The sequence below is a fragment of the Salminus brasiliensis genome, chromosome 14 (assembly GCF_030463535.1).
Source record: "Salminus brasiliensis chromosome 14, fSalBra1.hap2, whole genome shotgun sequence".
Lineage (NCBI taxonomy): Eukaryota > Metazoa > Chordata > Actinopteri > Characiformes > Bryconidae > Salminus > Salminus brasiliensis.
The window spans coordinates 34,046,269-34,073,538 of NC_132891.1; the positions used below are offsets into that span (position 1 = coordinate 34,046,269).

General features: G+C 44.6%; 1 protein-coding gene across 2 annotated transcripts in view; it reads left to right on the forward strand.

Moving 5' to 3' along the window:
* The window catches only part of scube3 (signal peptide, CUB domain, EGF-like 3), a 116,138-nt gene that overhangs the window by 17,149 nt on the left and 71,719 nt on the right, over positions 1 to 27,270 (forward strand). For both annotated transcript variants that reach the window (XM_072656547.1, XM_072656546.1), the window contains exon 2: positions 19,174 to 19,296. In XM_072656547.1, the coding sequence (XP_072512648.1) occupies positions 19,174 to 19,296 (123 nt within the window). The remainder of the gene's footprint in view (positions 1 to 19,173; positions 19,297 to 27,270) is intronic.

The following is a 27,270-nucleotide window of genomic DNA, read 5'->3' on the forward strand; positions in this document are numbered from 1 at the left end:
GGCTCACGTCTCTATGTAAAAAGGTACTAAACCTCAGTGCTTTTAGTTTCAGAAAGTAAAAAACATTAATAAACGTCGTAATAACAATAATAAGTAAATAAAAAGTAAAATAATTAATGGTAATAACTATTTATGACTGGCTTTTACTGGTTGCTTAAATGTTTGGTTTCGTAATAAAGCATGAAAGCAAAAATGTCCTATTAGAGCTGGGCAATATGAAGATATTTTATCGTATCGTGATTAATTTTCTTACTGTGATAATAAGCAATAAGCTTTTCTAAGCAAATGGAGGAGAATAAACACTGATCAGCTGCAAGTTTCATTACTAACAGTGTAATTAGACTGGGTTCATTAGATGAAGGTCAGCAGATGTTGAGTATAAATCACTGTATTCAGTACGGGAGAGGATCTGAACAGTAGTTTATATGATGTTTTTATTCTGTGGTTAGCTACATGTATCGTGATAAATATTATGTATTGTGAAAAAAGTCTTTAAATATCGTGATATAGTATTTTTACCATATCGGCCAGTACAAAATGTAGGCCGTTAGTAAGCTTCAGGGTATTGGTGCTCTCTATTACCGATACTGCGTGTAAGTGCCAGTATCGGCGGCGATACCGATACAGTATCGCTATCGGTGCAATACTAGTATGAATGGTTCAGTATCGGTCTGAAACCAGCATATAATGGACAGGATATCGAGGGGAAAACTGGACAAATCCGATACTGTAACAAATCTATCCCTATGCGTATTTCCTCCTGTGGGACAGTCGAGAGTTTCCGAAGTTTCCGAAGTGTGAGTAGCATGATAGCTAGCCTACTTATAGATGCTAATGTTATGTTAAAAAAAATATTTTTCTCACTTTAAGGCTTAGCAGAATTTTAACAGTTGCCCTAATTGTAGCCGATCAGACAAAATAAGCTCAGTTAACTGAAGCTACGAGGCTAAAGTTGCGAGTGCTGGTAAAGTGCTACCTTCCGATGTGTGTTAGGGGAAGCCATAGATAATACTGGTGCCATTGGGACATGTATGGTAAACACTTTCCGTGCAGGCCTTTTTGGATGTGACCTATTAGCCTCCTTTGCAAACCCTGGTTTGTTTGTGCAGCAGTTCCTGCGCGTGACCTCCTGCAACACTTCAGTGTAAGAACATCTTTACGAGAGCGACTCGCTGGACACTCGCAGCCCTGCCGTGCAGATGCATGGGCTAATGGTTAAAGAGAAACATCACAAAAGCAAGAATGTGGAGGCCAGTGGTGTTGCAGGACACCAAGATGGATATGTGTGTGTGTGTGTGTGTGTGTGTGTTTACAGACTGTATGTGTTTACATTCCGAGGGCCTGTAGTAAATGAATGAAAGGAAATGCTTTATTCTGCTTAGTAAAGGAAAAACATTCCATGGATTCAGCTGCCCGAGAGCTAAACACTGTTTTATTCTGGTTCCAGTGGAGCCGGAGGTTTGCCAGCACGCTGAGATGGCACGGTGGTGATGACATTTGTTAGAGGGGCGATGGGAAAAGCAGAGGAGCCGTGTGAATCTCAGCCTGGTTCCAGGGCTGGCCCGTGTCCCTCGCATGATCGCCCTGATGTCACATGGCGTTTGGAAATAACTAGAAGGGTTACAGGCTGTGAACTCAGTTACCTCCAGTATACCTCCCTGAGTGACATGCAGATGGTGCCTAGATTACTGCTCTCTGCTCTGGTCCTGGAGCAACTAGGACTGGTAACATCCGGTTCTATTCAGGACGATCCGAAACCAGTATTTGACCAGCGGTGGGCAGCCAACTCCAGCACCCAGTGAGCAGAGAGAAGGTGAAGGGTCTTGCTCAAGGGCCTAACAGTGGCAGCCTGCCGAGCCTGGGTATCGAACCCACAACCCGAGGGGAAAAACTGAACAAATCTGATCCTGTAACAGATCTATCCCTACGTGTACTTCCTTATGTGGGATAGTCGAGAGTTTCCGAAGTTTGAGTAGCATGATAGCTAGCCTACTTATAGATGCTAATCTTACGTAAAAAATGCTTCAATTAAAATAGCTCACTTTAAGGCTTAGAAGAATTTTAACAGTTGCCCTAATTGTAGCCGATCAGCCAAAACATGCAAGCTTAGCTGAAGCTACGAGGCTAAAGTCGCTAACAATGGAAGTTCATTTCTCACCAATTCCACCAACTACATATCTATAAAAGCTCATATCTACTAGTTACTTCAGTATTTACCTCAAGTAATCTCAATAGCTCACTTTAAGGCTTAGCAGAATTTTAATAGTTGCCCTAATTGTTGCTGATCAGCCAAAACATGCAAGTTTAGCTGAAGCTATGAGGCTAAAGTCGCTAACAAGTTCATATCCCACCAATTCCACCAACTGCATACCTAAAAAAGCTCATATCTACCAGTTACCTCAGTGTTTAGCTCAAGTAATCTCACGTTTTTATCATAACTGTTCATAATAAGTGTACTTAGAGTTATATAGACGTAAAATAGACGTATCTGTAAATGATTTTAGGTGAAGTGCTAACACCTGAACATGGTCTGAGACCTTGAGAAGTAGTTTCTTAGTTCCCTCAAGTTTGGGTGTAGGCAGAACTGGAAACATGTAGGCCTTAATAGACCAGAGCCGGGACGGAGAACCACTACACCATTGGCTATCGAACATGGTCAGAGGAGAAGGTTCTGAACAACGTTTAAAACCTTGTTGAGATGTTAGCACCATTTCAACAAGCCAACAAGCTTCATCAGTGGGTTTGCCTCGTAACTCTGTGGGTTGAATGCATTGACCATGGACCTGCCATCCTGCAGCAGGACGGTGGTGGAAACAGCTCGTTTTCCTGTTGGATCCTGCATACAGTGTGCATCGTTTTGTACAATGTGTGACATTGAGTGGAACTGCGGAGAAAGCTAGGCCTTTCTACCATGCCTTGATCACACAGACCCAGTCATTTTATTTTCTAGTCCTACAGGAAATGTCTAAAAATACCAGGCTAACACTCGTGCTGTAATTGCCATGTTGGCCCCTCTTAAAATCGCTTTAGTAACTAGCAAAATCAGCAGAGCGGGAGCCTAATTGGCGCTCGTGGTGAAGAGAAAAGGAGAGAGCGAGCTAGTGCCCTTTAGCCACAGCTGTGTTGACGTGCGGTGTAGTCTCGGACTTGACGGCAAACTCTGCGAAAGGAGTTGTCGGAAATACCCAGGCAAGGGGACTATGCCTTCTGAAATCCTCTCAAGCTCTTCTTAGCTGATGTACCAGAATTAGAGAGTTAGTGTTCTCCTCCAGGCACATCGAGAGGCTGCCATTTTTGTGTCCAAGCTGAAACGCTTGTGGTTGGCCAGTGTGGCCAGTGCGATACCACACCATGTGGGAGACCGGGGTTCGATTCCCGGTCTGCGTGACTATGCTGTGCTACACCAATAAGAGTCCTTGGGCAAGACTTCTAACATTACGTTGGTCCACCTCCCAGGTAAGGGGACAATACCTTCCCCAGACTCCTAACATTACGTTGGGCTACCTCCCAGGTAAGGGGACAATACCTTCCCCAGACTCCTAACATTACGTTGGTCCACCTCCCAGGTAAGGGGACAATACCTTCCCAAGACTCCTAACATTACGTTGGGCCACCTCCCAGGTAAGGGGACTATACCTTCCCAAGACTCCTAACATTACGTTGGGCCACCTCCCAGGTAAGGGGACTATACCTTCCCAAGACTCCTAACATTACGTTGGGCCACCTCCCAGGTAAGGGGACTATACCTTCCCAAAAGGTTCCCCCTGACACAGTGACCATCAGCTGTCAGAGCAAATCTCACCAGTGCTGAAGAGAAGCTTCCCTTCCACTCTGAGGTCTTATTATTACTGGCGGAGAAGCTCATCTTTAGGTCCTCATTCTGCCCCATGTTGGTAATGGTATTGCGCTGACCGTCCTGGTCTATCTGATTGCCTACGTGCTGCCTGACTGACTTCTGGCTTGGGTTCCTATCACTGGTTTCCAAAAGGAAGCTCTTCATCCTGAAATCTGAACCTCCCTCATTCCCCCTACACTACAATCACAACAGATTTCCTTTGGGAAGTCACCCTCCTCCTGCTTTGCTGCCTTGCTGTACTCCCTCATGGAGGACGTCCTGGATCAGAATATTGTCCAACTCATCCTCGCTGATGTCCAGTAGAGCGATCACCTTACTTGGCTCTACTAGACTGACCTGAGGTGGATGTGGGAAATCCTTAACCCCTCCTTTCTGGTCTTGGGCTTAATTGCTGAGGTCTTTTTGCATCTCTGGCCTCTATAGTCATCTCTATACTCCCCTTTACCATGACCTGCAGGGATACCCTTAAGTGTTCGGTGCCATAGAGGTAGTTGGACAGGGTTAAGCCAAGCTGGCACGACAGTTCCCAACCCATACACAGTCATCCTAGAGGCATAAAGTCATGGGGATCATTTTTGCCCCTTTGCATGGCATGGCATGGGCTCTTTTCCATTAGATGACTTGAGCAACCTAGGAAGGAATTTGCTGGTAAGGAAAGGACCCCTGGATGATCTGGGTCAGTTGTGAAATCCTGTGGACGTACCTTGAGCCAGGGGGTTTACGGAGGTGCAACCATTTAAGCACTGGCCCTGTGATTGGGGGGTTGTAGTTCCCCAGTGATGATCCCAGTGGTGACTGGGATTCCAGGGCCCTGGCCTGGGTTATAGTCTGTACCTCTGTTCCTGTGGACATCAGTTGCAGAACAGGTACCGTTCCACTCAGAAGTGAGCATCTAGCCAAGTGCAGTCCGAATTCCCGGATGTGTTCTTGTTCCGGCCGTGTTATTGAAGCTGCATTAGCGGGTGATTTGTATCCAGAGTATCCCAGAATGCATTACAGACCACACTGCTGTTCCAATTGCAAAATCACTGTACAGCGTCCTGCCGAAATAGTCGAGCGTAGCTTTAACGTAGCTATAATTTGTGTTGAGAATCCCTTCAGGAGAGCATGATTGACCTTGCTCACCAGTCATCAGCCCATCAGTGCAATGCTGACCATTGTGGGCATCTGGGATAGCTCGAAGTTCTCCTTCAGGCACATCGAGAGGCTTCAGGTTGGCTGCCATTTTTGGGTCCAAGCTGAAACGCTTGCTAGTTGGTGTGGCGCAACAGATTACACCACTACCATCCAATGCGATACCGCACCACGTGGGAGACTGGGGTTCAATTCCTGGTCTGAGTGACTATGCTGCACTACACCAATGAGAGTGCTTGGGCAAGACTCCTAACATTACATTAGGCCACCTCTGCAATACCAGTGTCAGCTAATAAACATAAAAGTGGGTGGAGCCAAACTCTTGTTGGTTGAGTAGGCCATTGGGGGGATATAAAGTTGTGACATCACAGGGGCTAAATAGGCAGTTTTTGTAGCATTTGTTTCCAGAACTGGACAGTTAGGACCGGTAGGGGTGAACTCTACGTATTGAAACTTTTATTTACCACGTCTACAAAACAGACATATTCAAATGCTGCTTTGCGTTACTGGCTTTTTCAGATCTCCGTCTAAGTTCGTTTCAGTGTGCTTGATGTTCTGAAGCTCTGTTTGTAGCTTTAAAGGTGGTTTATGCCCTCAAGACGCGCCGAGACGTGTTGGTGCGCTTTCCCGTCTTGTCTCTTTCCTGATTCTGGTAAGGACCTCCAGTGGCATATTAGTAACATTCCAGCAGTAATGCTTCAGGTCCTGATGAGTGGGACGTGTTTTGTTCAAATGCTTTTGGTAATCTTCGCAAAGCCCTACGAGAGATGATTCATGTCTGATCCTTTCGGTCGGGCTGCACGCACACAGCGGAGGCCTCCGCTAACGCCGGAGCATTAACGTCTCGGGCATTATCGTTTCCCATTATTTGGCCAGGCTCCTGGCAAAACTTCCACGGCTGTCGTCTGCTGGATATGCCTCCGGGGCGCTCGGATAACAATCTGTGATTTATCAAGGATATCAACCTTCATCCACTTGGAGGTTGTCAAAAGGAAATCATGCTTTTCATTAATCTCCTTCCCTTGCCTGAGCTTGTGTTTAACCTCATAAGTATGCTGTAAGTGTTTTAGGTTTAGCTGCTGCTCTGTTGTACCGGAGTCGGAGGCTCCCTTATCGTGAAGAATCAGTGGAGTCGCAGGTATGGGAGCGTAACACTCGACTTGACAACCTGAACATGGAAATACGACTCATCTCTGAAAAAAGGCCGCGGTTAGACGTTATAGACGTCTCTGACGGTGCAAGTCGAGAACGCCGTCTGGAGTTATCCAGAGCTGCTGCTGCTCTAAGTGCTTTTAGAAGGTGGTGAAAAGAGAGAGATCCCTGTGCTGATGTTCTGCCAACTCTCCTCACGCACAAGCACACACCAAGAGATTGGTCCAGTGATTCATCTGTTAGCAGACTGCTTTCATTTCAACACCCTCTCTCTCTCTCTAGCTTTCTCTCTAGCTTTCTCTCTCTCCCAGTGAATGCCTATGTCACAGCAGACTGTGGGGCTTTCCCTCCATGTCATTAAGCTCAATCAGGAGGCCTGTAAACACTCTACAGATGCATCGCATCATTCTGCCCTCCGGTCTTCTTAGAGATAGACGCCCTCTGCTATGATTTTCTATCTCCAGGAGATAGATCTGCTTGCTGCTTGCCTGTGAAGGCTCTTTCTAAGAACGACGGCTGTAGTGCTCTGCTGAAACACAGCGGTAAAAACAAAGGATCTGAGCAGGATCTGGTTGAAAACAGCCAATAAACCAGCCATCGGAATCCCAGATTCCCTACTTGTAATACATTTTACACAGTGATGGTGTCTTCTGTTCAGATTAGGTTGGGTTCTTGGGTTCAGTTAGTCTCGCTGTCACAAAGATAAACAAGGGTGGACTCCCGTATTCTAGGTTTCCCAGTGGGACACGCTATCAATGAAATTTGTGCTGATGCTGATACAATTGCAGGGCATTAAAGGTGCTGTATATGATTCTGGAGAATGACCGCAGAGATCTGAAACCAGCAGCAAAACAAACACACCCCTGCCTTCAGTGCTCCTTCAGAAGCTCAGCCCTCCAGTTCATTGCCAAAGTAAAGGCACTGGGCTTACTGACCAAAAGACAGCGAACACAGCATCCGAAACACAGAGTAAAAACTACCGAGTTATTTGTTTACGTAGTTTCTACAAAACGAGAGGACCTTGGGTTTGTATCAGTTAATCTAGCAAGGAAGGTAATGTAAGCTAGCGTAGCATTTCCAACTATGCATGAATCCAAATAACCCTGCTATGCTAGCAGACATCTTTTTGGAAATCTTTGCAGGCGATGAAAAACCATGATATAACATATCATGACAAAGCACAAACGCCCCCTGTTGCTAATTGGCTGGAACAGTGTTGTTTAGCTCGGCCTGAGCCACTTTGTTTGTTTCCTTTTGACTGAACCAGGCCTTTTCCCAGCATGCTAGCAGATCAGAGAGCTAGCGAACCATGAGGAAACATTCGCTGAATTTCAGCAAACGTTAAAATACTGGACTGAAATCATATACCGCACCTTTAATATCAGCCGATATTATCGGCCGACTGAAATATTTGTCAGACCCTAGGCCTAACCTAGAACACAGCGGTAAAAATAAAGGATCGGAACAGCATCAGGCATGGTGAAGCAGCAAAGCTCAGGGTGGTTGTCCTAACTTTAGCCTCGTTTTAGAGGTCTAGACTGTTAGAAACTCAGCCTGGATTCTAAACAAGGGATCAGACTTAAGGTGATGATGTGGCCAAAAAGTCAGAAACCTTGGCCGAGTTTTCCCCTCACGTCAAATCCAGCAGATTAGCCAAGACATGTTTGCCCTATGCGTTATTGCATGCGTCAACACTGTGACCCTCCTGCTCGTAACATCTGTAGCCGCCTGGTCAAGCTGGCTGGCAGGCCTGAACAAGGGCCGCACTGAGCTTTAAGTTACCTTCATTGTTATTAGAAGGCTGCCATCACTCAGTGGTCAGCGCTGCGGAGCGTTTGCAGGGCTCGGAGGATATCTGGAAATAGGCCGAGTGGAAGCAGGCGATATTTCTTTTATGGGCCGCGCCGTCCCCCCGCACAGTGCGCTCCTTCATTAGCTGCTGGGGTCTCGGCTGCAGGAAGAGGGGGAGGATGCTAAATTCTGCCCTCATGTTGACGTCTGCATTTCATCAACACCCTTTTTTCGCCCGGCCAGCCTGTCCGTCGCCTAATAACCCAGAGCCAGGCAGGCCCTGTGACGAGCTGCCAGCGTTCACACCCCACAACCAGACTTGAACACACAAACGCACACACACACACACACACACACACACACATATATATATATATACAGAGTCTAAATATCTCATTCCCGGTCGTTTTCTATCATGCACAGCTATATTCTTGTTCACTTTCATTCAGTCTGTCTAATTTACTCTCTCTCTCTCAGCTACACTTATTTGTATTTACAGGCTTTAAATACTTGCTGGTGCCTCGATACTTGCTCTCAAAACAACCATTAAGAAGAAGAAGAATTACTTTTCCTAATTAACCGTAATGTTATTTACACATATTTTCATAATGCAGTTCAAAACATATCAAGCAGGCAGCAGCAACAGTGTTAGCTGCTGTTAGTGTATTCTGCGGTGATGGCGCAAATGAACTGAAATCAGCCACAAATGTATTGAACTTGCGCCCAAAAATCTGTATACTTATGTATTTCGGTTGATACACCAAACCTGTGGCTCCTCCATGGTAAACCAGCAGTCTGTCACAAATTTTGCAGCTATTTTTTTGTCGTTTAATTATTTAAAGTGCTTGTTTTCTTAGACATTGTTGCTGTTTAAGCTTTCGTCACTGCGTGGTAATTGCAGTTGCATTTTTTATACCCAACCTGTACGTATCATCACCCCCTCCCCTCATCACATGCCACACCTCCGACACTAGTGAGGGTGAGACCAACACACGCCCCCTCCGACACGTGCGCAGCTAGCCACACCTCTTCTTTGAATTGCCGCCGATGCAACGTCACCAGGCAACCAACCAACGCGCCTGGAGGGAAGTGGCGCTCCGGCTAGCAGACGCCAGTGACGGGCAGCACCACACTAGAGTGATGTGGGGGGAGAGAGCGCCATCTACCCACCCTAGAGAGACAGCAAGGCCAATTGCGCTCTCTCGGGGCCCCGGCTGCCGATGGCTAGCAGCGTGATTGGGATACGAACCAGCGACCCAAGGCGCAGGTTGTTGTTCTGAGGTGAGGTGGTGAGGACGCCTGGCATGAATTTGAAGACATAAAAGAAACATTGCTTCACATTTTCGCAATTTCAGTCCAGTGCTTTTTTTTGTCAAATTCAGCGGAAAAGAAAAATCTGACGAAGAAAAGCTGAACAGAAACTTTTTAGATCAAATTCAGATCATCAGCAGGACGTCGGGAGAGGTTTTGAAGTGTGTACTCCACCGGGAGCCGAGGAGAGTTGAACATTTCCCATTTGCAGATGTGAACAGATGTTTGGAAGGAGCCTAAAGCTTGTCACCTCCCCGGCCACCATGTTCCTCTAATCGCTGTGCGAGCGGTTTGGCAGTTGGGCCTCCTGGCTGCGGAGGTGACGAGTGATCCGCTGGCCGTCATCATGTTTGGTCAATCTCGGAAGCTGCCAGCAGCCGTTCCCTCGGGGACCGGGGCTAGAGTTTGACCTCTCTCTGTGAGATTTGGGGGCCAAGTGTTTTTTTCAAGAGCAGCGACAGTGGCACAACCTATACCTTTTATATAGATTATTGCTTATGATTATCGTTATCATGATGGACACATCGTTAAGGGCTGAGCGTTTTACTATTGTTTTCCAACCATAGTTGTAGCTTTAGCTTCACAAACAAATCGCTACATTTATGGATATGATGCTTAAGGCCAAAAATGAGCAAGCTGTGACACAGAGCATACAAGATATTAAAGAGGAGCTTCATATTCATAATATCAAGCGTGGGAGAGAACGGCGCCTCTATCTGTCTGTGTGACATCCCTACCAGTAAGTGCGAGAAAGAGGGGCACTTCTTATTCATGCAAATATAAACAATCCCGCTAAATTGCCTAGGAGTCAAATAACAGAGGATAAGACTTTCTAAGAATAGATAAGATTAACTAAAGGCTCAGTTCCTCTGTTGCTGCTAAAATAAACAGGGACAAATTTTCAAGTAAGATATTTTTTTTTTATATTTATTAATTTAAGTTTTTTTTGGTATCAAAATTGGTATTGAGAATCTAATAATTTATTTAATAAATATTTAATATTTATTTTAACTACCAAATGTAAGGTATTGTGACATCTTTTTTCCTAGTAAAAAGTACAATTGAAAGATTTTATTATTATTATAATTATTATATTATATTTTATATTATATTATTATTATAATTATTCCCCTTTTTTAATGTTCAGTTAATTGTAGTATTGTTTTGAGGACATATTACATACTCGAATTTGAGTTTTACTAGTATGTGTACTAGTAAACACACTACTGTCTACTAGTAGTGTAACTGGTGGCATTTTAAGCTAAACTGACTTGCCTTAGCAAGGTTATTTACATGTATAATTTTATATAAAAGTATTTTTTTAAATACATGTTTCAATTTATATAAAAGTTAATTTTTTTTACTTGTATAATTTTATGCAAAAGTAAACATTTTTATTTATATGTTTAATTTTATATAAAAGTAAAAAAAAATTACTTGTATAATTTTATGCAAAAGTAAACATTTTTATTTCTATGTCTAATTTTATATAAAAGTTAAAAAATTTTAACTTCCATTTAAATGAATTATGACAGCATTGGTTCATAAATCAAATAAATATTACCCAGTTCAAAGAACTTCAGGATACTGACGCTGCTACTTGGATAATTAGATACAGTTAGATAGTGCTAATAGGTGGGGCATAGGCTTCCATTGCTTGTTAGCTACATTAGCTTGTAGTGAACTTCAGAAACCAACCTTTAGTCTTGGCTAGTCAAGCTTATGTTGGGTTATGGAGAAAAGTATCTTCTGCACCATTTAAGGTGGAATGGATTTAAGGTGGAACGGATAACTCCTGCGTTTTAGGGATGCGCTGTATGTTGTGGGAAAACTAATTAGTTGACAGATTTGATGATTCAGTAGATCTGAAGCTGATTGCTGCGTCAGGAAAACTGTTCGAAACGGAGCTTTCGGATCCCACAGCTGGATCCGTATTTGAGAAAGAGTGAAATAAAGCCCTGATTCATTTAAAGACGTGAAAATAAAGCCGGAGTCTTGATGGGCTCTCGGATCGCTGGGTTGCCCAGTGAAGTTTTCCTGAACTCTTCCTCCAGGTTGGGCTTGGCTGGGCTTGTTTTGTGTGTGTACTGTGTGTGTGTGTGTGTGTGTGTGTTTGTGCCTGAACTGCCTTTCTCTGAAGGCTGCTATTTCTGGGGCGACTGGGTTTAGGGAGAGGAGGTGAGTGAGTGTAAGTATGTGTGTGTGTGTGTGTGTGTGTGAGAGAGAGAGTGTGTGGAACCCGGACAAACAGTGAGGGTCTCAGGGCCCTGGGTAAACACTGCCCCGTGTTTGAACTGCCCACCTTTAAAGTAGCCAGCTCCTGCTCTCACAGCCCGCTGCCCTGCCCCTGCCTAAATATACCCCTCCGTGCCAGAGCGTCCATTAATCAGGCCGGGAGAAAGCACCCTCGGACTCTCGCGCCTTCGTCTCCGCGGCGACTGCAGCCGCTAGGGGCGAAGCGAACCCACACTGACCGTGCTGTGAACGATTAGCTGGACTGGCAGGGCAGCGGCTGGAGGACGGGAACGCAGGCCGTGATTATGTGCTATTATGACCTGGGAAGGTGATTGAGGCTGAGGGTCCTCCCCAAATTCTGGACGTTCCGTTCTACTCTGCACTTCTACAGGTTCCACATAGTACTGAAAAGTGGTTCTTTGGCTCATCGGTACAAGAGTGGAACCTTTTTGGAATTATATGGAAGCCATATATTTTCTTATGGGTTCTATAAAGAACCATCTACAATGGTTGTGTAACCACTGTATTGTATTGTGCGCATGATGCCACAAAAGAACCTCCACATATTGTAAAGAACCCATAAACTGATGGAGAACCGGTTCATCTACCTTCTTTTCCAAATAGTGGAACCCATTTCTGGTGCTATATAGAACCACTTTCTGAAAGGTTCTTTAATCAGGTACAAGAGAACCATTGACCATGCAGAGAACCGGTTCTTTTGAGGGTGTTGACCGTTCCATAGAAAACCATTGCCTTAGAACCCTAGAAGAACCCTTTTTTAAAGTGTAAGGCTGTATAAACTCTGTACTGTACTGTACTATTTTACAGCAAAATGGGTTCTTTGTCTGATGCCATAAAAGAACCTCTGTTGCTTCAGTGGATAAAGAGAACCATTCTCTAGAGAACCATTTTTGTAACTGGGATTTGAGAAGGCACAGAAACGTTTTAAAGGTTAAAGAACCCTTAAATTGACCCTTAAATGAAATGTTATTGGTGAGGAACCATTAAAAGGTTCTTCACATTCTTTCACACATCAAAAGTGGTTCTGCTATGCCAGAGGTCTTCAGATCTGAACCTGGAATCCAGTTCCCAGTCCTGGACTTTGTTCCCAGTCCTGATCACCAACTGTTCCATTAAAACATCCATTCATAGTGGAGGGATACACGCAGGGCGCTGTGCAGCAACATAGTCCCTAGATAAACTTTATTGAATTAATTAATTTTTCACAGATTTTTCACAGTTCCACTATCATCAATAACATGTAGGTTCATCTGTGGGTTTGGATGGTTAATACATGGTTAAAACTTTTTGCATTGTAGTCATGGTGACGTCTGGTTCCATTCACCACCACTGTAAATAGTAAGAAAGAAATCTGTAAGTCTGAGTTTCTCTGAAATGAACAGTTTTACACCAAATTCACTCTGAATGACTTTGTTTACATCCCAAACTGTCACTGATGCAGAAGTTTGGGAATTCAGTGAAATTCCCCTTTAAGGCTGAATGTCCTGCGTCTGTTTCGGCTGTAGAGAATTTTGTTGCTGACCTCTGAAAAGGTCACAACTAACGCTTGTTGTTCGGTTTAGTGCAAAATCCGGATATGAAAAGGGTTTCAGATGAAGCATGAGTCAATTTCTAAGCATGCGTTACTCAAACCAGGCCTTTTTCCCCTCCTAAGTGTTCGGAGGAATGTTCTCTAAACGCCGCTTTCGGGCAGATTAATGCTGACATGTTTATTTTCTCCTTAAAAAGAGGTTTGTGTTTTCGAGCTGCTGCATTTTTGGCCTTTTTTGTGGTGTGAGTGTCCAACAGTACAGGGTTGGCTTTTCATCTGCAGTGGCCTCAGTCGTATTCTTACTAAGTAGAAGTTGCTAAGAGTGAAATGGGGCCGTCCCGTCTAAGGTAGCGGCTGCCGGGGCGCGCTGTGCGAGCGTGATTGTGGTTGACTTGTCTGCTGCAGAATAGGCATGTAATTGCCCGATTTTCCCCTCAGCGATCCAGAAGCCAGTATGACCGCCCTTTAGCCGAGGCCGGGTTAATTAGCCTTCATTGGCCGAGTCTGGAGGGGCTGGAGGGGCTGGAGGGGCTTGACCTTTCTCTCTCTCTCTCCATTACTTTTCTGCTTGGCTCTAACTGAGGTTTGTTTAATGGGCATGACTTATTCTATCATGTAGCTTTAAGTGCTGGAACCGATGGAACCTCCAGATGAATTAACCTCTCAAGGGTTCCTCTCAGATTTCGTGGCTAACTCTGAACGTGGGAGATTAGCTTGTGGTGGTGGTTCAGCCCAGATCACAGCTACGCTCGTTGATTTGAAAAGATAAATAATTTAAAATGTATAAAAAATATTATAAACAAATATTTAAAAATAATACTTTATTATTAATACTTATTTACTTAATGCTCTATTAATCTAATAACTTATCTGATGGAAAAACCATTAGTAAAATGAGCGAATTACTGACTGAATTACTCCAATCAGAACTTTTCTGCAATTTAATTAAAATTTTATTAGAATTTAAGCGTCACTTTTACACATTTCAAATTTATCTCAGCTGATATTTTTAATCATGACAAACAATGACAAAATAAATGTAAAATAATATTTTTATATGTAAAAAAAAATATTCATATCTGTAAAATAATGTTAGCACAGGACATACAGTAATTACACTTTTACTTAAGTAAACTTCAAAGCTTCAAAATGAATAAATAATGTAAATAATAATATAATATATTATTAATATTATATTATTATATATAATATATAATAATATATTATTTTCATATCATATAATATATAAATAATATAAACAGTCACTACTGTGATGTGTGGCTTATAAAATTATGAAAAATATGTAGAATTATGAATATTTTTGGGGGGGGGTTATAAATCAAAACAAACAAAAATAACACTGATGTCAACCTTCTGTTTTGGCTTTTTGATGACCCTGTTCCACTGTAAAACACTTCTACTTATAGAAGCAGCTATATGGACAAAAGTATTGGGACACCTGCTCATTCGATGTTTCTTCTGAAATCAAGGGTATTAAAAAGAGCTGATCCTGCTTTTGTTAAGTGACAAAAGTCTCTACTGTCCAGGGAAGAAGACTTTCCACTAGATTTTGGAGGAGAGCATTGCTGTGAGGATTTGATTGCATTTAGCAACAGGAGCGTTAGTGAGGTCAGAATGGTGCATAATGATCACCACCCCACCTCATCCCTAATTCCCCAACTTGTCCTAAAAAGTACTGTATGGAGCACTCCAGAGAACTCAATGCTCAATGCAGCTGGGGGGCTTTACACCCCTCTAGCCCACACCTGGCATTATTAGGCAGCATGGTGCCGATAGGTTCATCATGTTGATCTGCTCCAGAGAGTCCTATTCTATTGGCAGTACTTCTTCTCTACAGGGACTAGACAAGCTATGTGTGTGTGCATTTGCACATCTGTGTCAGCAATGGGTGCAACTTGAAGAAGCTGAATGCATTCATTAGAAGGGGTGTCCATGTATATGAAAAGTGAAATCTGAAGATATTATTATTATTATTAATATTAATAACTTATTATCATAATTTGAATCTGGCAGCTGTTCTTTACATCGTGTCCAGATTTCCTGATAAATGGACCTATAGAAATGCTCCAAAATGACCTGGAGGTTTTAGAAGCTTTTTGCATAAATGTAATGATGATTAGGTGATGTTGATAATAATGTTATTATATAATTCATTAATCTTGCTCTGTAAATCACACAGCAGACAGGAACAGCTGTAGACTGAATTTCTACTGGCTGTCCTGCTGGTGGTCCCACCATAAGTCTTATTACAAACAGCCCCACCAGTTTGTACAGATGTCCCTGTAGTTACTGAGTGTAATAAGCCCTGGAAAGCCTTGAAAGTGTTAAGGGGTTAACCTGCACCTACAGCCACCAGCGCTAGCGAGAACAGATCTGACCCCCCAGCCCAATTCATCTGCCGAGTGTCATCCGAAAGAAGTGATAATGCATTCCGTCACACGGGAGAGTCATAAAGCGTGGCCATTACTCTTCATTTCAAGCCTTTTCAGACACATCTAAGCGCTCTGGAGATCCAGCACAGCAGCCCTAAAAGCCCACTAATGTAAACAGTTTTAATGTGACGCGCTTTAGAAGTGAGTAATATAAGAGCTGCGTCCCGGCTTTAGGAGCTCTGCCCGAAGGAGCAGCCGCCGCTTTCAGGCTGCACCATGTTTTCCACGATTCTCCTCTTTGACCGGAATTCCTCGCATGTTCCTGTGAAGAGTGGGACATGGGTGGAGATTCAGGGTTTCAAACCACACTTACTTTTTCAGATAGAAGGAAATCCGACTGATGGACCCTCAACAGCAGTTTGGATGTGGAACCAATTTAGGTTCCGTAAAGAACCATGTTTATTGGAGATGTGAAGAAGAAGAAGAAGAACCTATCAACCAAGCATGATTCTAAGTGGAACCAAAAGTGGTTCTGCTGTGCCAGAAATCTTCAAATCTGGACCTTGCATCCAGATCCCAGTCCTGGACTGTGTAATCCTTGGTAGGTGTGACACTACATGGCTGTGAATTTCCTTCCTTCCTGGACTGGAAGCTGGTTTCAAGGTCCAGATTTGAAGACCTGGGTTCTGTGGCATCGATCAAAGCACCAAAAGCTTCAAAAGCTTCGAGGAAGGCCCTGCGATCAACATGAGGCTGAGTGCTAGAGCTGGAGACACCCAGAAGCAGACAAGCTGTCCCCAAACCTTGGACAGGTTCTCTGAAGGCAACCGAACACTTCGGAGTCTTCTGTGGTCCAACATCTGTGGTTCTAGGGTCTGTTTCCTGATGATTCATACCGAGGAAGGCCCTGCGATCACTGTGAGGCTGAGTGCTGGAGCTAGAGACACCCAGAAGCAGACAACCTGTCCCCAAACCTTTGACAGGTTCTCTGAAGGCAACAGAACATGTCAGAGTCTTCTGTGGTCCAACATCTGTGGTTCTAGGGTCCGTTTCCTGTCGATTCGTACCGAGGAAGGCCCTGCGATCAACGTGAGGCTAAGAGCCAAAGCTAGAGACGCCCAGAAGCAGACAAGCTGTCCCCAAACCTTTGACAGGTTCTCTAAAGGCAACAGAACATCTCAGAGTCTTCCATGGTCCAATATCTGTGGTTCTAGGGTCCGTTTCTTGTCGTTTCATACCGAGGAAGGCCCTGTGATCAACGTGAGGCTGAGAGCCGAAGCTAGAGACACCCAGAAGCAGACAAGCTGTCCCCAAACCTTTGACAGGTTCTCTGAAGGCAACAGAACATCTCAGAGTCTTCCATGCTCCAATATCTGTGGTTCTAGGGTCCGTTTCTTGTCGTTTCATACCGAGGAAGGCCCTGTGATCAACGTGAGGCTGAGAGCCGAAGCTAGAGACACCCAGAAGCAGACAAGCTGTCCCCAAACCTTTGAGAGGCGCTGCGCAACAGCGAGAAAATGGGCAGTTGTGCAACGTTGCGATCCAGAATTCCATTCTGATTAGCTTGTTTACTGCCAGATTACAGCCATGTATGCTTCTGGTAAGGGGAGCAGAAGGTCTGATTGCTGTTCTCCTGAAGTAAATACAGATCTGCGAATCGCTCTTTGTTTTGCTTATCATGCAACTGTGTAACTGTGTATTTGCTCATGATGCCAGGTATGAAACAGCAGGGCAAGCCATTGTTCTTCCCTCAAATCAAAGCTAAATCATCACTTCTCGGGCCTGCAGAGATCTCGGGCAGATCTTGGCTCGGAGTTGCTGGACCTCTGAACGCACCTGATGTGCTGGTTTTAAACGATGCCGCTGTGGGCAGTGAGAAGACGCGTAAACTGTTGAGATTACATGGTCGCTGTGCTGTGACGGGGCCAAGCCTTTACGGGAAGATGCGGAGATGAGAGAGAACCGAGCCGCTCCACGAGAAATTATGCGAGGAAGGAGGGCATTTCACACTGAGAAGCTGAGGACACTTCAGTACACACGGGAGAAAACAGTTCCAGCTAGGGTCTTTGAAGTTGGAGCATGGAGAACTTGGAGGTTCTTGGTGTTCTATGCTGAAAAGACCTTTTGGAAGAATGGCGTTACCTTACGTAAGTCCCTGTGCAAGAGATGCTGGTACAGTTGATGCAGTTTAAACACCTGAGAAGGTATCTACTCTTCCTCCAGACCAGCAGACCACTCATTAACTCTGCTGCTTCCTATGACCCCATCCTCTCGAGGACTCATGGCTCCTAGTTCCTTTCAGCACTGTCCTCACTCCCAGATACTCCCAGGCCTGAGCCTCCCTCAATTCGCCACAAATGTACATAAGAAGGCTTTGTTGGAAGTAGAGCTTGTGCTCCTCAGGCTTCATTTAGGCTCTGTAGAATTTATGTCCCCACTGTGACAAATGTATGGCAGAGGAGGCCTTGCTGGATCCTTGGTTTTCTCATTCTTCTGGACTGGTTTTGGCTTTGAACGCACTGGATACTTTAAGCTGGCCATTGCAATTCGTAGATACTCTCAATTACTGTCCACCTTCTTCCTATCCTATGTACAAGGTGTTAGTGGTCAGCATGGTTGCAGCTGGAAAGAAATTAGAAATTGTGGTCACTTTCAAGGAAAGTGATGGCTATCGCTCCACAACCATTAGCTTTTCTAGGCACTGGACGGGGATCTGATGAGGGAACTGTGAAAGACAAGGATAGATCACTGTTAGATCCTCGAGGAACTTTTGAAGGTTCTTCAATTTGGAACAGTGGAGGAATCTGTGGAGGTGCTTTGAGGAACCTTCAAAAAAGTTTTTCAATTCCTTGAAGGTTCCTCAAAGCACCTCTAGGTTCCTTCACAGTTTCAAATGGAAAAACCTCAAAAGTCCCTTTTAACAGGACAGGTCCGGACAGGACAGGACACCAGTGCCTGGAGTGGTGGGTAGCATTTGCAGCAGTGCCTTGGGAGCACAGAGGATAACGGGCCTTCCCCAAAGTCGGTCCACAGATTCTTTGTAAAAGCAAACCAGCAATAATGAGCTCCACCCCCCAAACGAGCCCAGAATCGATGTATTTGGGGCAAGTGTTGAAAACTTGTTTGGGGCAAGTGTTTAGTCTTTGCAGCACTTGATGAAAAGAATCCCCTGCCAACTGTTAAGCATGGGCTGCAGATCTGTTAGGCTCTGGGGTTGTGTGGCAGCCAGTGGTACAAGAACCACTGCAATGCTCAAAAGGGAAGGGGATATTTGGACCTGCTCACAGGCGTCGGATAGTTGGTGTAACAGATCCGAGCATACGTGTCCATAACATGTCTAGAAGTAATGGGATTGCCCACCCCAGATGGACTGTGCTTTGCGGCAAACCCTCTGTATATTGAAGGCCTGCCTGGACTTGCCTTGCCTTCACAGTTATTGATAGATCCAAGTGTGGAGCTCTTTGATTCAGACCAGAGCCATGTTGTTTTTCGAACCCAACCACATTGTTCTGAATGCTTAACCTCACTCGAGTTCCTCTGAACCGTGCTGCTTGTTTTCTGAGTGCTGGAGTTCGGAGAACTGGCTTTTCCCGCTCGCTGTGTCGGATGACAGAATGCTCTTCTGGTTGTCCCACTGTGTCTAATCGTTCTGCTGAAACACCAGCGCTTTTGTCACAGACAGAGCCAGAGTCCTCTAAATTAACACTCTCTCTCTCTCTCTCTCTCTCTCTCTCTCTCTCTCTCTCCAGATGTGGACGAGTGTGTGGAGACCACAGACAACTGCAGCATTGATGCGATCTGCCAGAACACCCTCAAATCGTACAAATGCATCTGCAAGTCCGGCTACAAAGGGGACGGCAAACACTGTGAAGGTATGAGAGCAGATGTTTTAGCAGGCCCTGGTCATTTTGCAATGGTGAAAGGACACGTTGAGCTACCCGGGCGGGGGAGAACTTTTGACTAAGCTGAGTTAACGCAGAAATCGCTCTATAATTAGTTACTGGACCTTGTTTCATGGTGCAGTGAAGTTTTGCAGTAAGTCGCGATAGATCAGTCCCCTGAGTGTCACTTGATGACACTCTGAGGTGGTGGCGGAGGTGGTAGCGACAGTGGCAAGGAAAAACTCCCTCATACTAAGAGGAAGAAACCTTGGGAGACACCAACACTCAGTCCGAGCAACCCATCTGCCTTAGGTCGACCCGAACACGACACACAACCAAACAAAGACACAAAGAACTAGACCGAGAGATAATGAAGAGCTATAGCTAATGTAGGAACAGGTTACCGAGAGATAATGAAGAGCTATAGCTAATGTAGGAACAGGTTACCGAGAGATAATGAAGAGCTATAGCTAATGTAGGAACAGGTTACCGAGAGATAATGAAGAGCTATAGCTAATGTAGGAGCAGGTTATAAAGTATGAGTGTGAATAGGTGCTGGACATATGCTCAGTGTTAAAGTCCATGCTGATTAAGTATGTGGATATGTAGCAATCGAGTGTGATAGAAGTGGGTAAAGAAGAACACGCAGTGTCACTCATGCAAAGCACCAATGTCCGGGATTAGCACCAACTGCAATTCTTTGTGGAGAATCATCAGCCTACTAATTGTTAGCGAGAACCCCGAATCCTCCCCATTCCTTTTCCCCAATGAAGACCCTGTTTACACCCAGATATTTAAGGCCTTTAGCAGAGGCTCATCTCCAGAGCGACTTACAGAAGAGCTTCACTGCTCACTCAAAAAATACCTGTAGCTAGTTTGTATCGGGACTAGAATCCAGAAGATCCCAGCATGGAAGTCAGCATGGAGGCCATGATACTCCACATACGCACATACACTTACCCTGGAAAGAGGAGGGTCTTCAGTCGGTGTTTGGAGACACCGAGCGACTCCCAGAGGAAGTTTCTTCCACCACTTCAGTGCAGGACAGAAAAGAGTCTGGACGCTCGTCTTCCGTGGATCTTTTAAGGGATGGCGGGTCGAGCCGAGCCGTACTTGAAGCTGGAAGGGCTCTCTGTACAGATCAGGCTTTTGACCATCGCCATCAAGTACAGAGGGGCTGGTTGGTCCATTCTTGGCTTTGTAGGCCAGCACCAGGATCTGGCTGATCTTAGGAACGTTGAAGTTTTGAAGTGACGAGGGACTGTACGAGCACCTGGGTGACCTGTACCTGTGTAGTACCCAGGTAGTGTCCTCTGTAGTTTGCATGGTGGCTGTTTTCCACTGTTACGGCTGTGGCTCAGTGTGGGCCTCGAGTCTCAAGGCGGTTGGGGAACGACTCTGAACCACATTTGGATGTTGTTAAGACTCTTGCAAGTTAGCATTTATAGCGTGTATGGGCCATGTGTGTATGTGTACACATACAGGGTGTGTGTGCAGTAAGCTTTGGCTCCTCCAGCTCCTTGGCTGCACTCTGCGATTGACCTTAGGGAACAGAGCGGGCCTCAGGATCAAGTGAAGAGTTTTTTTTCTTTGAAGAAAGTGGTCAGACTTTATTTAGTTCTCTCCGCTGACCGTGTAATAGAGCAGGAAATTTCTTACACATGTTTAGTAAATGAAATTAGGATTCATAAGAGGGCGTCTGAGAGCGCTGCCAGACAGACGCCGGTGTTCCGGCCTGCTCCTGCTCCAGCCAGCCTTTAACTGCGGCACCTGGATGTGCAGTCGGACTGCGCTGCGACAGTGCGAGGTCATTGCTACGCGCCGAGACGGCTGAGGCGGTTTGTCGCCGCTTGGACACCCAGGGGATGTTCGCTCCACCACTTCTGTGCCGGGACAGAAACTTCTGGATCTTCTGGAAGTTTCGAATTATGCGGCTGCTTAGGGCCCCTGCTTAGGGCCCCTGCTCTGGACATCAGTTATGAACAGGTGGTCCATGGTTGGTGCTTCTGCTGATCATTGGGACAAGGTTTGAGAAATGGCAATATTTCCACAGCTGGCCTTGAACAAGCCACAGGCCTAACCAGCTAATTAAGGTCCTTCAGTAGAGCATGGTGGATCAGTCCTAATCTGAGACTCTGTACCGGCTCTGTGTGCCACTGCTTCGTCACTGCTTGTCCCGTCGGCTTTTCCACCCCGTCACCGTTTCTGCCCTCATTCCTTTCTCGTGCTTCTTCATGCTCCTTCTGTTGCCGATGGCTGCCCACCACAGGATTACGGAGGTTACAAAGGAGACTTCAGTGCTGAGTAGAGGTCTGTTTACTTTTGAAAGGAGTAGTTTGGCCAAAAATATAATTTACACAATTTCCTCCTCAGCCCAAATACAGTCCAGCAGCCAAGGCATATCTGAAGTTCTTCAGTTCTGCACTGGAGCTACAAGGCTAATGTAGCTGAGAAGTGGTGGAGGCTTATAGCTGCTAAGTACTAAACCATCGCAGGTCTGAGTTGTTGGGTCATTTTATGTGTGTGTGTGTGTGTGTGTGTATATATAAATAAATATATATATATATATATATATATATATATATATATATATATATATATATATATATATAACAAACTATAAATAAACCATGACAACCCCTCCGATCCAATCAGAGTCTCTTAATGCTGAGCTGCTGATTAATCTGATCAGTAAAATCTCTTTATTTTCTATATCAGTTTTTATAATCAGACGTTCTGATTCAGTTTAGTCGAGACTTAAAATCTTAAAATGATGTTTTATAGTGTTTAATATCTGATAATCCAGTCTGACTCTCCTCCCTGACCAATCAGCTCCCAGCTCCTTTACAACACTGCAGTCTAATCACTTCCTGTGTGTGAGAGAGTGTGTGTAGTGGTCCACACTCTGGACTGAGATCTGTGGTTGTTGGTCTACTGGTGTGTAATAGCTGGTTTATAGTGGGTCTATAGTGTAGGTGTGTGTGTTAGCATTAGCATTAGCCTCCACTCGGTTCTGAATGGGTTCTTCAGTTAATAACAGAGAAAGGCCAGTGCCGGTTCTCCCGCTGGCAAAACAGAGCGTTTCAGTGAGAGTTTTATAAAGGGTCGGATATTATGGTCTGTTTTCAGGTTCCACTGTAAAATAGCTCCATACTGCAGAACCTCAGTACACTCTAAGCCAATAAAGGCTCTATGTAGTAAGAGGCTCTGGGACTCGTAACATTAGTGGAACCCTGCCTTTACTGAAGAACCCTTGACAAATCACTTATTTTACCCAAAGTCGGTCTGTGAAAGCGGTTGTGGATGTAAAAGCTCCGCACCGGCTCGTGGAGGATTAGGCTCCGATCCTCGGCTGTGTTTTCTTCCTTAGAGAGCTGAAACGGGACACGAGCACAAACGTGTTTGGAAAGCCGTCCAAACAGCTCAGCTTCCCCACATCCAGCGTGTCCTCGCTTAAAGGGCTTTAGAGGCTGATCCTGGGTCAGCAGAAGGCGAAATTCGACCACAGGACAAATATTCCTAAACTCGCTCCCACTTCAGGACTTCGACCAAGCCCGTAACGTGCAGTTTGCAGATGTGCTGGACCGCCTGATGTTGAGGGTGGATCTACTGGCGGTGCTACGCAAGTGCTAAACTGGTAGCATGCTTGATCCAGTAGTTAGTAAACTGTGGTCTGGTACTAGGCTTGTTTTCCCTCTATTACATAACAGTGGGCGTCAACCTCATGAACACTGATGCTCCTGTTGGTTGCCGCGGCGACATACGACGCCATGGTGCTGAACTAGTACTGAACTGGTATTAAATAGTACTGATGGTACTAAACTAGCGTCAATTAGCCATTAAACTAGTACTCAACTGGTACTAAATGGTAACACTGTACTAAACGGTTAGTAATGGTGGGAACAATGATCCTAAGCTCTTGCTAAATGGTGGAGGTACTAGTTCTGAACAAGTACAAGTTACTAAATTCAGTAGTTATGAAATAATGGTGGTACTGGTACTGAAAATGTACTAAACTGGAATTAAATTGTGCCTGTACTAGTACAGGACTTCTACTATGCTGGTAGTTCTTGGCGATAGTGGTGCCGAACTAGTACTGAACTGGTATTAAATAGTACTGATGGTACTAAACTAGCGTTAATTAGCCGTTAAACTAGTACTCAACTGGTACTAAATGGTAATACTCTGCTGTTAGTAATGGTGGGAACACTGGTCCTAAGCTCTTGCTAAATGGTGGTGGTACTGGTACTGAACATGTACTAAACTGGTATTAAATGGTGCCAGTATTAGTATAAGACTACTACTATGCTGGTAGTTCTTGGCGATAGTGGTGCTGAACTAGTACTGAACTGGTATTGAATAGTACTGATGGTACTAAACTAGCGTTAATTAGCTATTAAACTAGTACTCAGCTGGTACTAAATGGTAATACTGTACTAATAAGGGTGGGAATGACCAATTAAAGGTCGTAAGGTCAGGCTAATACAGTCCAGTTGCTCATTCAGCAGGACTGTCTTCTCGGTTAGCGCGGCTTCATGTTTACCGTTTTTCTTGGATGCAGGAGTGATCTGACTTTCAGCAGCTGCGACTGTCTGCTCCGGAGCGTAATGACGCGTAAACAGTGTGATTGTAATGAATGAGGGCGCGCTGAGCGGTGACTGGAAGTCTCTGCTCTGTTGAACTCTGCGGCGCTGACCTGTTGTTACGGAGCAGACGTTATTGTTATAGAGATATATTTAAAGGTGTGACTGGAGTCTCAGAATTCTGGGATTCCGAACAAAACAAAGCTGATTTTCCAGAAAAGACCACGCGGTTCTGAGGCGGAACCACTTCTGGTTCCAGTAATCCAGTCAAAGTTCTTAAAGCCTTTAACAGGTTCTTCACCCTCACACATCTCTGTGAAGAAACATGGGGGTTCTCTGGGGAACCAATAGTGGTTCCTCTGTGGCATCAGGTCCTTTCTGCTTCTTATCAAGCTAAGGTCGAGCTCTGGTTGATGTAGGACTGAGCTGGGACCTGTGGTTAATGGTAGTGGTTAAGTAGGACTAAACTGGTACTAAACCAGTGTTCGGCTGGTACTGATGATACTGGTACTAAACTGTTCACTGTACTCACTAATGGGGCCAGTGCTGGGCCTCAACTTATACCACACTCTTACCTAAACTAGTACTAATTCCTAGTCCCAGTAGTTTGCTAAGAGCAATCTGTTAGCTATACTTGGTTAGTACCACACTGCAATGGGATTGGTACTATTTTTTGTAATGGTGCCAGTGCTGGTCTTAAACTCTTACTAAGGTTTGTAATACTACAAACTTTACTAAACTACACTAATACTAGAATCTAGTTTTAGTAGTTACTCAAGAGAAGTACTAACTGGTAATAAATTGTGGCTAAACTGGTACTAAACTAGTGTTCAGCTGATACTGATGATACTGGTCCTAAACTCTTTCCAAACGTTGATGAAACAGGTCTTAAACTAAACTAGTACTAGTGTCTAGTTCCAGTAGTTACTTAAGTAGTTCCAAACTGGTAATAAATTGTGGCTAAACTGGTACTAAACTAGTGTTCAGCTGGTACTGATGATACTAGTCCTACCCACAACATTGTAATAATACTGGTACTGAATTGTTAGTAATGGAGCCAATGCTGGGCCTAAACTCCCACCACATGTTAGTGAAACAGGTCCTAAACTAGTACTGGTTCCTAGTCACAGTACTTTGCTAAGAGCAGCACCAATCTGTACTAAGCTGTTAGCTGTACCTAGCTAGTACCACATTGTAATGGCATTGGTACTATTTTTTTGAGTGGTGCAAGTGCTGGTCTTAAACTCTTACTAGGGTTTGTGATACAGGTACTAAACGACACTAGTACTAGTATCGAGTTCCAGTAGTTAATTAAGAAAAGTACCAACTGGTACTAAATGGTGGCAAAACTAGTGGCGAAAAAGTGGTAAACTGGTACTAATCTAGTGTTCAGCTGGAATTGATGATATTGGTACTAAACAAATAGCAGTAAAGCTAGTCCGAAACTCTCACCGATTGGTGGTGAAACAGGTACTAAGCTGGTACTAGTTACTAGTTCAAGACATAACGAAATAGTTGATACTGATACTGAATTTGTACTGTACCAGTACTAAACTTTCATGTCGAGTCTAGTTAGAAGTCCAAGTTTTAGTTCCGGTAACTGAGATTAAACTTGTACTAAACTCATTCTAGCACCAGTTATGTAGTAGTAGAACATCCAGTAGTGGTCTGGCACTAAACCTGTACTAAACTGTTGCTAAATAGAGCCAGTAGTGGTGGTAAACCACTGCTACGCTGGTACATGGTGGTGATACTGCTGCTAACCTAGTACTAAGTAGTGGTGACACTGGTACTAAACCAGTACTAGTTACAAGTAAAAGGTTCTTTAAGCCTTTAAAAGGTTCTGTTTATCCTCACAAACCTCACATCTGTACTGAAGAATGAACAAGCATGGTTCTTCATGGAACCGGAAGTGGTTCCTCTGGGCTTCGCTCAAAGAACTATTTGCAGAACCTTTATCTTTAAGAGTGTAGATGTTTTACTGGCTCCAGCGACGGTCCATTCCTGGTTGTAGGGGACGCGTAAGAAATGCCATGGAAACCACGTCTTTATGTTTTTATGAACCCCCGGCCGGGGTTTAGGGTTTCCTCCCGCCCGCTGAAGCAGAAAGAACTGCGGGAACGCGCTCATTAAAAAAAGGAGAAGGAGTTTCCTCTCGAGCCGCAGATGAATTTCGGCGATCCCTGTCCGCTGCCACTCAGCACAGAGCACCACAAAGAGCAGCAGGGGAGTCTGGGTAATTAGTGTCCAATTGGGCGGCAAACGAGAGGGGGTGGCCTGCATCTCCTGACCTCGGCCACCTCTAGACCCACCCCACCCCACCCCCCGCTTCACGCCCACCCCAGTGGAGCAGAGCGCTCAGAGGGCTCTGCTGTGTTGTTTCAGCTGGTGGGTTTCTTCTTATCAAGCAGGCTGAGGTCGAGCTCCAGACGCTGTGGGGCTGCGCTGGAAACTGCTGCTCAGTGGCTAATGCTAACGTTGTACCATACTGGAGCTAAATGGCTGGTACTAAACTCTTGCCAAATTGTGGTACTGGTACTAGTATGTGGTTGCGGTACTGCCGGGGGCAGAACTGGTACTGTACTGCTGCTGTGCTAATGAATGGTGGTGGGGCTGAGTTCTGACAATACTGGTACTAAACCTGTACATGATTTGGTGATAGTCAGTACTAAATAGTGGTGATACCGGTACTAAACTAGTACTAGTTTGTGGCTGCTAAAGAGTAGTGATACTGGTACTGAACATGTACTACACTGAAATCAAACGGTGGTGGCAGTACTGGTACTATACTGCTGCTGTGCTAATGGATGGTGCTGGTACTGAATTCTGACAATACTTGTACTAAATCTGTACATCATTTGGTGATAGTCGGTACTAAATAATGGTGATGCTGGTACTAAACTAGTACTGGTCGCTACTAAATGATTCTGAAGCTTGTACTATCCTTGTTCTAAAACTCGTACTACTTTTACTAAACAGGTTCTTAAATTAAAAAGTCCAAAATGGTGTTAGTGCAGGTACGAATCAGTACTATACAGTCCTATACATTTCTAGTTATAATAGTTACTAAATTAAAGCAGTACTGGTACTAAACTGTTTCATGAAACTAATTAATGTAGATTAATTGGTAGTAAATGGTGGTAGTAAATGGTCGGGGACACTGGTACTAAACTCCTTCAACACTGCTACTGAACTGTGGTGATGGTGGTACTGCCCAGTTACTAAGGATGCTGGGCAGTACTGGTACTAAATCCATACTCAGCAGTGCATAGTGCACAGTGCTAGTGCATGGATGGAGATATTGCTGCTATGCTGGTACTAAACAGGTACTAAATGGTGATTCTGTTCTAGACTAGATTAGTTGCTAAATTGGTACTACACT